This window comes from Aquarana catesbeiana, linkage group LG05 (assembly GCF_042186555.1).
Source record: "Aquarana catesbeiana isolate 2022-GZ linkage group LG05, ASM4218655v1, whole genome shotgun sequence".
NCBI lineage: Eukaryota > Metazoa > Chordata > Amphibia > Anura > Ranidae > Aquarana > Aquarana catesbeiana.
The window spans coordinates 300,992,033-301,006,017 of NC_133328.1; the positions used below are offsets into that span (position 1 = coordinate 300,992,033).

The 13,985-nt window shown below is 38.4% G+C and overlaps 1 protein-coding gene across 18 annotated transcripts in view; it reads left to right on the forward strand.

The window, feature by feature from the left end:
• Positions 1-13,985, forward strand: part of LOC141144787 (poly(rC)-binding protein 3-like) — a 1,428,155-nt gene that overhangs the window by 1,360,758 nt on the left and 53,412 nt on the right. For all 18 annotated transcript variants that reach the window (XM_073630801.1, XM_073630798.1, XM_073630799.1 and 15 more), the window contains one exon: positions 9,770-9,901. In XM_073630801.1, coding sequence (XP_073486902.1) covers positions 9,770-9,901 — 132 coding nt within the window. The remainder of the gene's footprint in view (positions 1-9,769; positions 9,902-13,985) is intronic.

Genomic DNA, 13,985 nt, shown 5'->3' on the forward strand with positions numbered 1-13,985 from the left:
TCAACTCTATACATGCACCTCACAGTGGCACATGATGTTAAAACAAATAGGTCAATGGCAAAGTGGCAAGCCGATATCCCTTCTATGGGGGAGGAGGAATGGGAGGAATGCCTGATGACTTTTATCCCCTCTCTGATTGCTTAGGGACAGGTTTGTTCAACAAAAAACAATTTTCCTTCACAGAGCGTATTACACACCACAAAGGCTGGATAATATATACCCAGGGCTCAGCCCCAGTTGTAACAGATGTGGAGTAGAGGTGGGCTCCTTCTTTCATATAGTATGGTCATGCATTAAGCTACACCCATATTGGACCTCAGTGGCAGATATTCTAGGTAACATATGTGGAATCAAATTCCCGCTTAACCCTCTAACTATGCTACTGAGTCACTTAGATGATATAGAGGGAGACCGCTATATTAAACTTTGCCTCACTTACTCCCTATTTTACGCTAGGAGGGAAATGCTCCTTAGATGGAAACAAAAAGAACCCCCATTTATAGCAGCTTGGCAGAGGTCAATTAATGGTGTTTTGCCTCTATATAGGCTTACTTATGAAAGCAGAAATTGCCCACAGAAATATGACAAAATTTGGTCAAACTGGGTAAATGCATGTGGATGAGCAATGTCGTGGTTTACCGCCCTACTAGGCTGGCTAACACTTGTAATTTAGCTTACATAACGATATGTGACCTAACTGACGTTAAATACCTATCTCTGTTGTGGCACAAGGAAGACGAAGAGAAGTAGATGAGAAGAGAAGAAGGAGAAAAGGAGGAAGGAAAAAGGGGGATTAAATATACTTATCATCAAAGTGAGATGTGGTGGATGGTGTTCCCCTCCCTCCCCCCCCCCATCTTCCCCTCCCCCCCCATCCTCTCTTGTTCCTGCTTCAATCTCCGCATTTCCCCTCGCACCTCCTCCTTTTCTCTGCCAGAGAGTTGGGGACTAATTAATATCACACAGGAGGAGATTTTTTCGACCCTTCTTTGTTTTGGTTTTCATGTGATTGATTTTGTGGTTACTTCACCCATCTTAGCGTACGTAACTCTTATAAGTTCCCTGGTTACTCGATAATATGATATATTAATAGACAACATGCATATAAAGAAATGAAATTATATTATTGGGAAATTCTAGATTTGTATTTATCAACAATCCTATGTATGACTCCTTCTAAACCTGTACTGTCTTATTGTTCAATAAAACTTCTTTTCTGTTAAAAAAAAAAAAAGTAATACCATCCATAGTGCTTACTGGCCTATAGTGCAGCATGATATAAAGATGTCTAAATTTTGGGATGAGTTTTTACAGCTGCATGTCACAGCTTCAGCTGCAAGGCCCGGTGTCTGTCTTTACATTCCCATCACACTTATGAATTGCTATTATCTCCCTGCTATAATTAGAAGTCCAGATCTGAACATTATACTCCCTTTGCAGTTAGGAACAAGTTTGTTTCTTGGCTTTGACCTCATGTCACTCATTTCTTAGTACCAAATAAAATGACATTCCACACTTCACTCCATACATCAACATAGAAGCATATTTCCGACATGCTTTTACTTAAACAACTTGAGGTCAGAAAGCTTATATGTGTTTGTAAAAAATTAACCTGTTTGTATTTTTGGATACATTTAAGCTCTAAGTTCTTCATATGCCAAGAGTCAGTTCCCTTGTGCACCTCCAAGCTTTTGTAGTGCCAGCTAGTGAAAACCCTGTAGTGACATAGAAGTGTGAGTATCACATCTTCATCTTCACAACAATTCTAGAAACTGATGCTTAACATTATTTAGTGAAAGATAACATTTTCAACACATTGGGAACTGACTTTACTGTACTTGTGTCTTGTACTGTTGTTTCTTCCTTCAAATTTCCCTCTATTTAAGAGCTATGGGGGTTAATTTACTAACACCGGAGTGTACAAAATCTGGTGCAGATGTGCATGGTATCTAATCAGCTTCCAACTTCAGCTTGTTCAATTAATCTTTGACAAAAAAATTAAAAATAGAAGCTGATTGGGTTCTCTGCAGAGCTGTACCAGATTTTGCAATCTCCAGTTTTAGTAAATCAGCCTCATGGCCTCCATTGAAATCTTACCATACACACTTGGAAAAGGAGGCAGCAGGGGATGGAGAGGGAGTGACCCAGGGTCCGGCAGGGGATTCGACCGATGCATGCAAATACTCAGAAATGTGTGGATACTTTTATAGCTGATTATGGTGCTGAATAAAGGGCCATGTGAACATGCTGTTCAAGCCCCCGATGATGTAATTTATGACGAAACGTGTAGGGCGGAGCCGGAACACATGTCAACCACGCATGTACGATCTGCTGCGGCCATCTTGTATTTTGGCATATGGAAGTTTACATTGACGTAGAAGTGCTGAATTGTTCTCTTCTTTTGCCAATACCTGGTACCTACTCGGGATATTCTGTACATCCTAGCGGGTTGTTGGTTCCACTGAGTCCCGGTTTGATGTTCTAAGTTATCCATCAAGGATCCCCACAGCAAAGGCCCTGGCTGGGTGTTTAGCCGCAAGCTGTATTTTGCTTGCCCTCTGGTAAGCGCTTATTTCTCACGGTGATCAGCACTCTATGGTGGTAGAAGATTACATTTTATTGTCACAGCATTTTGTAATTTTCATCATTATTACTACCATTTTTATTATCACTATCTTAATTTATCCGACATTCACATATATTTTTCTTCTTTTTTTTGGGTTGTCATTTATTATCCTATATTTATCACATATATTATCACCATTAATTTATATACAATTTTCACTTAATTTGTCCCACATTGGTTTATCACCAGTAGGATCATCAATCTTTAGTGCAGCTATTGTTTCTCCATTTTGTATATACAGTGGGGGCGGAAAGTATTCAGACCCCCTTAAATTTTTCACTCTTTGTTATATTGCAGCCATTTGCTAAAATCATTAAAGTTCATTTTTTTTCCTCATTAATGTACACACAGCACCCCATATTGACAGAAAAACACAGAATTGTTGACATTTTTGCAGATTTATTAAAAAAAGAATAACTGAAATATTACATGGTCCTAAGTATTCAGACCCTTTGCTGTGACACTCATATATTTAACTCAGGTGCTGTCCATTTCTTCTGATCATCCTTGAGATGGTTCTACAACTTCATTTGAGTCCAGCTGTGTTTGATTATACTGACTGGACTTGATTAGGAAAGCCACACACCTGTTTATATAAGACCTTACAGCTCACAGTGCATGTCAGAGCAAATGAGAATGATGAGGTCAAAGGAACTGCCTGAAGAGCTCAGAGACAGAATTGTGACAAGGCACAGATCTGGCCAAGGTTACAATAAAATGTCTGCTGCACCTAAGGTTCCTAAGAGCACAGTGGCCTCCATAACCCATAAATGGAAGACGTTTGGGATGACCAGAACCCTTCCTAGAGCTGGCCGTCCAGCCAAACTGAGCTATCGGGGGAGAAGAGCCTTGGTGAGAGAGGTAAAGAAGAACCCAAAGATCACTGTGGCTGAGCTCCAGAGATGCAGTCGGGAGATGGGAGAAAGTTGTAGAAAGTTAACCATCACAGCAGCCCTCCACCAGTCGGGGCTTTATGGTAGAGTGGCTCGACGGAAGCCTCTCCTCAGTGCAAGACACATGAAAGCCCGCATGGAGTTTGCTAAAAAAAACACCTAAAGGACTCCAAGATGGTGAGAAATAAGATTCTTTGGTCTGATGAGACCAAGATAGAACTTTTTAGCCTTAATTCTAAGCGGTATGTGTGGAGAAAACCAGGCACTGCTCATCACCTGTCCAATACAGTCCCAACAGTGAAGCATGGTGGTGGCAGCATCATGCTGTGGGGGTGTTTTTCAGCTTCAGGCACAGGACGACTGGTTGCAATCGAGGGAAAGATGAATGCGGCCAAGTACAGGGATATCCTGGACAAAAACCTTCTTCAGATTGCTCAGGACCTCAGACTGGCCCGAAGGTTTACCTTCCAACAAGACAATGACCCTAAGCACACAGCTAAAATAACGAAGGAGTGGCTTCACAACAACTCCATGACTGTTCTTGAAAGGCCCAGCCAGAGCCCTGACTTAAACCCAATTGAGCATCTCTGGAGAGACCTAAAAATGGCTGTCCACCAACGTTTACCACCCAACCTGACAGAACTGGAGAGGATCTGCAAGGAGGAATGGCAGAGGATCCCCAAATCCAGGTGTGAAAAACTTGTTGCAATTTTCCCAAAAAGACTCATGGCTGTATTAGATCAAAAGGGTGCTTCTACTAAATACTGAGCAAAGGGTTTGAATACTTAGGACCATGTGATATTTCAGTTTTTCTTTTTTAATAAATCTGCAAAAACGTCAACAATTCTGTGTTTTTCTGTCAATATAGGGTGCTGTGTGTACATTAATGAGGAAAAAAATGAACTTCAATGATTTTAGCAAATGTCTGCAATATAACCACTGTATGTATGTATTCCATATATTAGTTGCTGCTATTCTTGCTTTTTAGGGTAAGCGCGGTATTAGTCTCCCCTTTACACTTGGAAAAGTGTTGACTATCAGGATTCTGCTGGAGGCCATAGCTCTTAAACAGAATAAAGTTTACAGGAATGGGTAGTAGAATATGTTAATATGAACGTCATTCTTTGCAGTTTTTTCCCTTCTCGAATGGTGTTTAATTACTTGCCGACCAGCCGCCATCATAATATGGCGGCAGGTTGGCTCCCCTGCCCAAATCGCGTAGCTGTACGGCAGGAGCTTTGAGGGGTATAGGGGGCGCGCACGCACCGCCGGAGGAGCTGTGGCGTAGGAGCTGATGCACGTGCACCCGCGTTCGCTCCTGAGAGAAACAGAATGGAGATCTGTCATTGTAGACAGGTCTTCGTTCTGTCAGGGGAGTAGTTTGTCTGATCCTAGTAACTAGGAACGGCGATCGGTCTCCTTCCCCAGTCAGTCCCATCCCCCCACAGTTAGAACACACTCTGAGGGAACACATGTAACACCTTGATTGCCCCCTAGTGTTAACCCCTTCCTTGCCAGTGACACTTATACAGTAATTAATGGCTATTTTTAGCTCTGATCGCTGTATAAATGTCAATGGTCCCAAAAAAGTGTCAAAAATGTCTCATCTGTCCGCTGCAATGTCGCAGTCCAGCTAAAAATCGCATATCACCGGCATTACTAGTAAAAAAATAAAAATGCCATAACTTTATCCCCTATTTTGTAGACGCTATAACTTTTGCGCAAACAATCAATGCTTACTGGAATTTTTTTTACCAAAAATATGTTGAAGAATACATATCGGCCTAAACTAATGAAGAAATTTGTGTTTTTTTTATTTTTTATTTTTTTGGATATATATTATAGCAGAAAGTAAAAAATATTGTGTATTTTTCTAAACTATCGCTCTTTTTTTGTTTTTTAGAGAAAAAAATTAAAACCGCAGAGGTGATCAAATGCCACCAAAAGAAAGCTCTATTTGTGGGGAAAAAAAGGACATACATTTTGTTTGGGTACAGCATCACACGGCAGTGCACAGTTGACGCAGTGCCGTATTGCAAAAAATGGCCTGGTCAGGAAGTGGGTAAATCCTTCCGAGGCTGAAGTGGTTAAAGTGGACTGTGCCATAAAAACATCTAACCTTCATTTTTAGTCCCTCCACCATTTAAAATTGCTGCGTAACAAGAAGCAGTAAAAAATTTACCTTCTGCGCCATCCACCTAAGTGCCCTGAGATCATTCAGCCATCCCTGAAATCCTGACAAATCCGAGGAACCCAGATCTCTTGGGAAAAAGACTCCTGTACAGTTCAGCAACACTTACATTATCACTACCTATTTGTTGCTTTCTCCCAAAATTTGTGCATTTAGCAAGCCATTTATAAAACTTTGCATTATTTACGTACTTCATGAGCTGCTTGACCACAGGGCTGATATACACAGAGTCATGACGCCACTCACTGGCATTCATTGCTTCTGATCATGTGACCACTGTAAAGATGATTAAACATGTAAATAAGCACAGGGAGAAATTTCAAATTTTAGCTGTTTCATTTTAGTCTTTCCTTCTACTTTAAGCCTCAGACAATTTATTTTTTGCTGTCTGTGTCCTATTGGGGAGATTTCTTTTTACTTTCCATCTTGGAGATGCAACAGGAAGTGAAAGGAAGTATCTACATTATTAGAATTTTGTTAAAAATTTTTAATTTTTAGAATATTTGATCGATTACCTTGGAATTAATTGGGACAGTTCAACGATCAGTTTTGATCAGAGTAACTGAAAAAAATGAAGGGTAAAGGAAATTTTTTGTTGAATCTAATGGGAAAGAACAAACTTCTAATTGTTGAATTTGCTTCTGGCCGAGCATACGTTACATCACTTCTGCACACACCAAAATGATTTCAAGACATTGACATGGTACTCAACTGAAATGTCATTCAAAATTAGTGGAGTCCATAAATTTTGCATTGAATGGTCTAAGCAATTTTTACACTTTCTCATTCAAGCTAAATTCTACAGGTGTTAGACAGGTGTTACCTGAGCAGGTGTCTTCAGAAGGTCTTCCCTCTATTCCTGTTTCAGTGACAACTAGAGGGTGAATCTTCTCAGTGGGGATACTGATAACAATAAAAACCTGACAAGCGTTTTAACCCTTTCCAAAAGGTTTTAACTATACATACACTTTAAGCCCCACCCTTTCATAATGCTATTTTCCATATCGTGCATTCTTTTTTTTTTTTATCCAATCAAAGGTTTATTGTTGTCATACAGGGTAAACACTGTATACCAATTGATATAGAACAGAACAGAACATTTTAGGCAAATATATTTAGGTAAGTGAATAGAGGTATCGTGATCATTACATACAATAACTTGACAAATGCCATTGTCACAAGTATAGAGAGAGGAAGATTACCAGGAAAGACATTTCAGTAAGAGAAAACAAAGTGAAATATAATAAAATCGAGTCACCAAATAGAAGCTTGGTTAGAGGTCCAAGGGGCCCATACTTTGTCGTATTTCCACTGGCAACTCCTATTTATGTATGTGATCCTATACATAGGCAGGGCTGCATCTATCAGTGCCTCCCAGGAAGAGAGGGGATGGTGAGATCCATTTCAGGAGAATCTCCTTTTTTGCATAAAATAAAAGGTAGGAAATTAATAATTTGGAATGATGAGAGCACTGAGCATTCTCATGAACCCCCAACAGGGCCAATTCCAACCGGGAGGGACAGTTGCAACCTCAGATTAATTTAGTTGAACACCGCTGACCAATAGGACAATATAATTGGGCATTTCCAGAACATGTGAAAAAATGTGCCTATAGGAGCAGATGGGATCCCTGTATGGAAAAATACGATGGAACACCGTGCATTCTTTAGTTGGCAGCAGAGGATCTAACATTTGACCTTCAAATACCAGGGGCAAGTTGAGGCCCCAAGTACAGCCTGGATCAACCATAGTGATTTCCAATTCCCATGTAACTAATACATGTTGTGGCTGAAGTTCCTGTTTAAGACATCATTGCTACTATAGCAGCATAGTATTTAAGTGAATGTGAGCCAAATAGAGCACAGGACAAAATAAAGAGAAAATATATACTGCTTAAGTACTACAGATGCATTTATAAGGTTAGGGAAAGGACAACTGCCAATTGTAGTGTGGGTTTTCTAAATTAGTGAAGGATTTATGCTAATCCCTAAGCTCATTTCTCAACAGGTGTCATTTTTATTATTTAAACGAGTGAAATAATACTGTTCTGTCTTGTTATTCCCGTGGTGTTTTAATCTAGTCAAAACAAGGCATTTTATGGAACACTGAGAAAAGATGCTATTGTCTCCATGCATATATTACAGAAGAATAAAATAGACAAGCAACAATGTCAATTATTTTGTTAGTGCTTTTTATTTATAAATATAAATTTGACTACTTTTAGACCTCCAAAATTTCTGTTAGCTGTAGTGGCTTTTGTAATGGCAGGTTTTAATCAAACCAATGCTTTCCCATGCAAGACAAAGCAACTGCTTTGATATAATGCCCATCTACAGCAACACACTTAAGCCTCGTACACACGATCGGATTTTCCAACGGGAAATGTGTGATGACAGCCCCTTGGCGTAATATCGGACCGTTTTTGCGATCCATCGGACAATTGTTGTCAGATTTTTCACGAACAAATGTTGGATGGCAGGTTTTAAAATTTTCCGTGGACAAATGTCTGTTGTCGGATTTTCCAAGCATGTGTACACAAGTCCACCGGACAAAAGTCCAAAGTACAAGCACGCATGCTTGGAAGCAAGGATCAGCCAGAAGTGGTCGGTCTTGTAAACTAGTGTTCATAATGGAGAATTAACAATCATGACTGAATTTTCAAAGGCTTTTTTTTCTAGTGATATATCAAGAATAATATTATTATGCTTTTTTTGGGGGGGGCAAGTTACCAAAACACCATTAACCCGTAGTTTTCAAGATCAAAGATACAACTATGTTGGTGTCCCTTGTCAATTTTACCTAGTATTTTTTAAATGTAACTGCCTACTCCCAAACTGTCATTTGAAGTAAAACACATAGCCAAGTATTGTTCTCCATTTTTATTTTATTGTGCATTAAAAAAAGAAAACAAATAAAATTAGACATGCTATCTGCCAATAGAACTTAACCAAAAAGTGCATTCTATGCATCCAAAAATATAGAAAATATAACAAATCAAATCATTATTATTCAACCAAAAAATAAAATAAAAGCCTCATGCATGTGTCCTGCTTCTTAATATAGGGGGTCAACAATGCCAAGAGTTGGTGAAAGCAGGGGTCTGTCATCCGGAGATAATTCCGAAAATCATCTGGATTATTCTCCTGGAGTTCCCGCAGCAAAGGCATATGACATAATTGGTCACGATTAATAAAGCAACCAATTTTTGGTCCAAGAACTCCTCCTCCTCCTGTTCCTGGACTTGACTTGGGTCAAAGCAATAACTCCAAGGCCAATAATAAATAACACGTTATCGCCTCCGATTCCGAAACATGGCTGGTTGATGAATGGCCGCTCAGAAACAAACTGATAAGCATGAAATGAAAAGCGTGAACTGAAAAGCACGAAATGAAAAGCGCAAATCAACAATCATCAAATTCTACTAACATGAAATTAGCAGAAGGAGCCCAAATGGTGGCGATAAAGAGCTAAAAAACCACATAGTACATCACTACGTTTGTGTTTCTTGGCTGACAATTTCTTGCCATTTGTATGCAAAACAAAATCCAGTCACACGCCTTCGGACAAAAGTCCGAGGTTTTGTCTTCTATTCTGTTTAGCTGCCAGAGGTGAAAAAATGTATTTCAAATTGAAAAAAATATTAAACATTAGATTAAAACATTTAAGCTTAAAAAATGTAAATAAAATTGACCCCAGGTATTACAGTTTTCCTTTAAGCATATTTTAAAAACTATAGAGTGATATTTATCATCCCAGCAAACCTGTTCTCACTTTGTTTTAATATTAACAAGTAACATAATTTAAAGACCTTAGTGTGCCTCCTGTTCCCACAGGATGTTATAAGGCCCTATTCAGTTGGAATGTTGTATGCAAAGACTGCAATATTGTAACAAAACACTTCTTATTTTAGATGAGCTAGTGTAAATCTTACATTTCTTACTTACCCATTTAGATTTATCCTTACCCATTTAGATTTTATCTTGATGAAGATGGATTGTATATTTCACTGACTAAACTGATAGATAAAATATACATAATTGTTTTTTCAATGTTTTACAGGATATCAATGCTTCCATGACAAACAGCACAGTAACAAGCAAACCACCTGTAACTCTACGGCTAGTTGTGCCTGCAAGCCAGTGCGGATCTCTTATAGGAAAAGGGGGGTCTAAAATTAAAGAAATCAGAGAGGTAAGACAAACAGTATTTTACAAATAGTATTAAATTTTGGTTGGCACTTGTTTAAAAAGCTGTTTGCAAACCCACCGTTTTGCAAAAATTAATATTGTATTCATGAACATTATTAATTCCCTGTAAACCAACTGCCTCAGTAAATTGTGTGTACATGATTTAGTAGGCCATATCTCTAGTCCTAATGACACTAATAGGGTGTGTATTCATGAACATTGGTTTGGTACAAAAGATGGAAGCCATCGCTGTGCGTACATAACAAATTCAGTGCTATTTTTAGCTCAACAGCACTTTTCATTCTTTGTAGAATATGCCATGTCCTGTCATAAGTTGACCATACACAATACGACACTGGCTGAAGATTTAACAGTAAAACTGGGCCATACAACCCAATTTGCAAAATGTAAGCTGCCAAGACTGAAATATGAAAGTTATCAATGCTGATTTTTTAGTAAGTGTGTAGTGTAGGATTACTGAATTTAAATATATTATACAATCCATGGTCAAAGACAGGGCCCCTAGAAGTTGCTCTCCAGCAGTGGGGGTATCACTAGGGATTCCCAGATATGTTTCACGAGCTCAACAATCCCGCTTCATTAGGGCTGAAGGCCTGTCTGTATATATTTTGCTGAGCCCCCAAAATGCATTGGCTTTTCTCTATTGAATAAACACTTCTATTGGACTGTTCAAACAGTTGTAACACTCTTATCCTTCCTGCACCCTAGTGCTCACTACCTAATAAATCACTGATCTGGAACAAATATGAAGCAAGTGAATTTGACCTGTATGCTAAGTAGCAAAACAATGATAAGGAACAGAGCCTCAGAGATGGTGGCTAATAAAGCTTATAAAATGCTGAAGACAAAAAGAAGAAAATCCTTAGGAACGTTGCCAAAATTGGATCAATATATTCTCTTATTATTCTTTAGTAATTATACGTTTGAATATTATTTGATAGGAAAATCATCCAGTCCATTTTAAGCTCCTTTGCCAATTTGGATATTACTATTTATTGTGGGAAACCATTCCTGCTTAATTAATCTTTGTATTAGGACCACATTTCCTAAAATCATTGTAAACTATTTTTTTCTAGCTTTCTACATAAAAAGTGAAAACTCGCACCCAGTCTGCTCTTATGTAGACTTCCTATTATGTTGCAGAAAGCTAGAAAGACTTGCTGTAAACATATGATCATATGATGGAGACTGAATAGCTAACCCTATTGCTCACTATGGAGGGTTACGGAAGGGATAATAGCAATACATCAATTTATAGCCCACATAAACTGGAGCTAGGGCTTTCCGAGATTATGCATGGGAATCATTCTAATATATGTATATTTGCAGTGGCTCTTCATTGTTTTTTTTCTGCAAATACTTAGCTATTTATTTTCATTCTGTTGCTGATTTTTGAGGTGCAGTCTTTTATTTTTAAATAGTTTCTGTCTGAGGAATAATTATTACAATGAGCTTTGAATAGATATGTGTGACTATGAGGGTTACTTTGAGGAATTCTTTTTTGAAAACTTGAAAGCTGCTTTAGAAAGCAGTGCTTCAAAAGGAAAGAAGCAAATAGTTCCATTAGAAACGTGAACAAAAAATTTATGTCTTATGCCCCGTACACACAAACTTGTCTTGCATACACACGGTCACACAAATCTTGTCGGAAATTCCGAACGTCAAGAGCGCGGTGATGTACAACACATATGACGAGCCGAGAAAAATGAAGTTCAATAGCCGGTGCGGCTCTTCTGCTTGATTCTGAGCATGCGTGGAACTTGTGCATCGGAATTGTGTACACACGATCGGAATTTACGATTTTGTTGTTGGAAAATTTGAGATCCAGATCTCAAATTTTGAGTGACGGAAATTTTGATGGGAAATGTCTGATGGAGCCTACACATGGTCGGAATTTACGACAACAAGCTCTGATCGAACATTTTTCGTCGGAAAATCTGCCTGTGTGTACGGGGCATTAGACAGTAAACGACCAGAGTCTTTTTTTAGAGTAGACATATGGGAAAACCATGCACAAATTGTTGACTCTAAGTTTGGTTTTTGGCACTGGAGATAAAAAGACACTGTTGTAACAGTACTACTTTAAGTCTGTGGGTTGTACCATGTTTTTCTTTCTTTCCTTCAATCAATTTGCATTTTTACTAAATTTTGTCTGTTGCATTTATTCTGCATAACCTTCCAAAAATTAAGGAGATGTTTTACAGTGCGATAATATGTCTTGGCTAAAGTTTAAAGAAATTGCCCTTCACACTTCACATACATAACTCACATAAAATGTTTCCACAGATGCAGTGAAATCTTGGTAAAAACTGTAATATAATTAAGCCTTAAAATGGCTTTATTTTAGTCTGCTCATTGGTTTTGGATGTGTGCTTAATGGAGAACTCCATAACAAATGCTAAATTAAGTAAGAACATTGTTAAATAAATAAATCAATGGCAAAATATATGCCTTGTAGTAGGGGAATCCTGGGCTGCACACTGTTGTGACCAAACAATACATACTTGTCGCACTGTTATAATATAAACTATAGAATATGGTATTTAATTTTAATAAATTAAAACAAGATGATATAAGATAGATTACAAACTGGGAACCCACTTATTATTATTTGTAACTCTGACAATAGGACACAGTTGTTCAGATCTGCTGCACATAACCTCTGTCTTTTGGCAGCTTTAGAGCTTGCTTGCTTATGGTGAGAATATTGATTGATCAGACAGCTGCACAAGGTCAGAGGAAGGGGCTAGAATTAAAAAAGACAAAGCTACATTATCTACCCAACTCAACCCACCCACCATCAAGTATATATATATATATATATATAAAAAGAAAAGGCAGGTACAAAGAAATGTCACATAAAAAGTATATAGAATAGAGGTAGTTGATACATAAAAAATGTACTAATATTGTTGGAGGTTAAACATCTAGAATAGCTTTAGTTTGACAATTCTGCTATATAGACAGTTGTAAATAACATCTTTACATTTAAAGTGGGTGTAAACCGCAGCTGATTAAAAAAAAAAAAAAAAAAAAAAACCCTTTAATATGCATCGCATATTAGCACATTATGAAATACTTACTTTAGAACAAAGCCCTCCCGCAGCGCGCTGTCACCGCTGAGAGGGCTGACATCTTCCCTCGGTCTTTCTTCCGGGATTGCACGCTCCAGCTATGTGATTGGCCGGAGCTGCGATGATATCACTTGGTTCCGGCACCAAGCTCTGAAGGTCCGGCAAGGTACCTTCAGAGCACATGCGCAGTGTTGTCACAGGTTGCATCCAGGGTGAATATCACCTAAACGGTGCACGTTCAGGAGATATTCATTAGCCTTATTATAGGCTTACCTGTAGGTAAAAATCACAAAGCGGGCTTTACTACCGCTTTAACATCTTTAACCGCTTCAGCCCCGGAAGATTTTACCCCCTTCCTGACCAGAGCGCACTTTTTGCGATTCGGTGCTGCGTCGTTTTAACTGACAATTGCGCGGTCGTGCGACGTTGCACCCAAACAAAATTGACGTCCTTTTTTTCCCACAAATGGAGCTTTCTTTTGGTGGTATTTGATCACCTCTGGTTTTTATTTTTTGAACAAAAAGAGAACGACAATTTTGAAAAAAACGCATTATTTTTTACTTTTTGCTATAATAAATATCCCCAAAAATATATAAAAATTTATTTTTTTCCTCAGTTTAGGCCCATATGTATTCTTCTACATATTTTTGGTAAAAAAAAAAATCGCAATAAGCGTATATTGATTGGTTTGCGCAAAAGTTATAGCGTCTACAAAATAGGGGATAGTTTTATGCCATTTTTATTTTATTAGTAATGGCAGCGATCTGCGATTTTTATGGGGACTGCGACATTATGGCGGACACATCTGACACTTTTGACACTATTTTGGGACCATTGTCATTTATACAGCGATCAGTGCTATAAAAATGCACTGATTACTGTGTAAATGACACTGGCAGTGAAGGGGTTAACCACTAGGGGGCAATGAAGGAGTTAAGTGTGTCCTAGGGAGTGAGCTTCAAGTCACATGACAGCGATCACCGCTCCCGATGA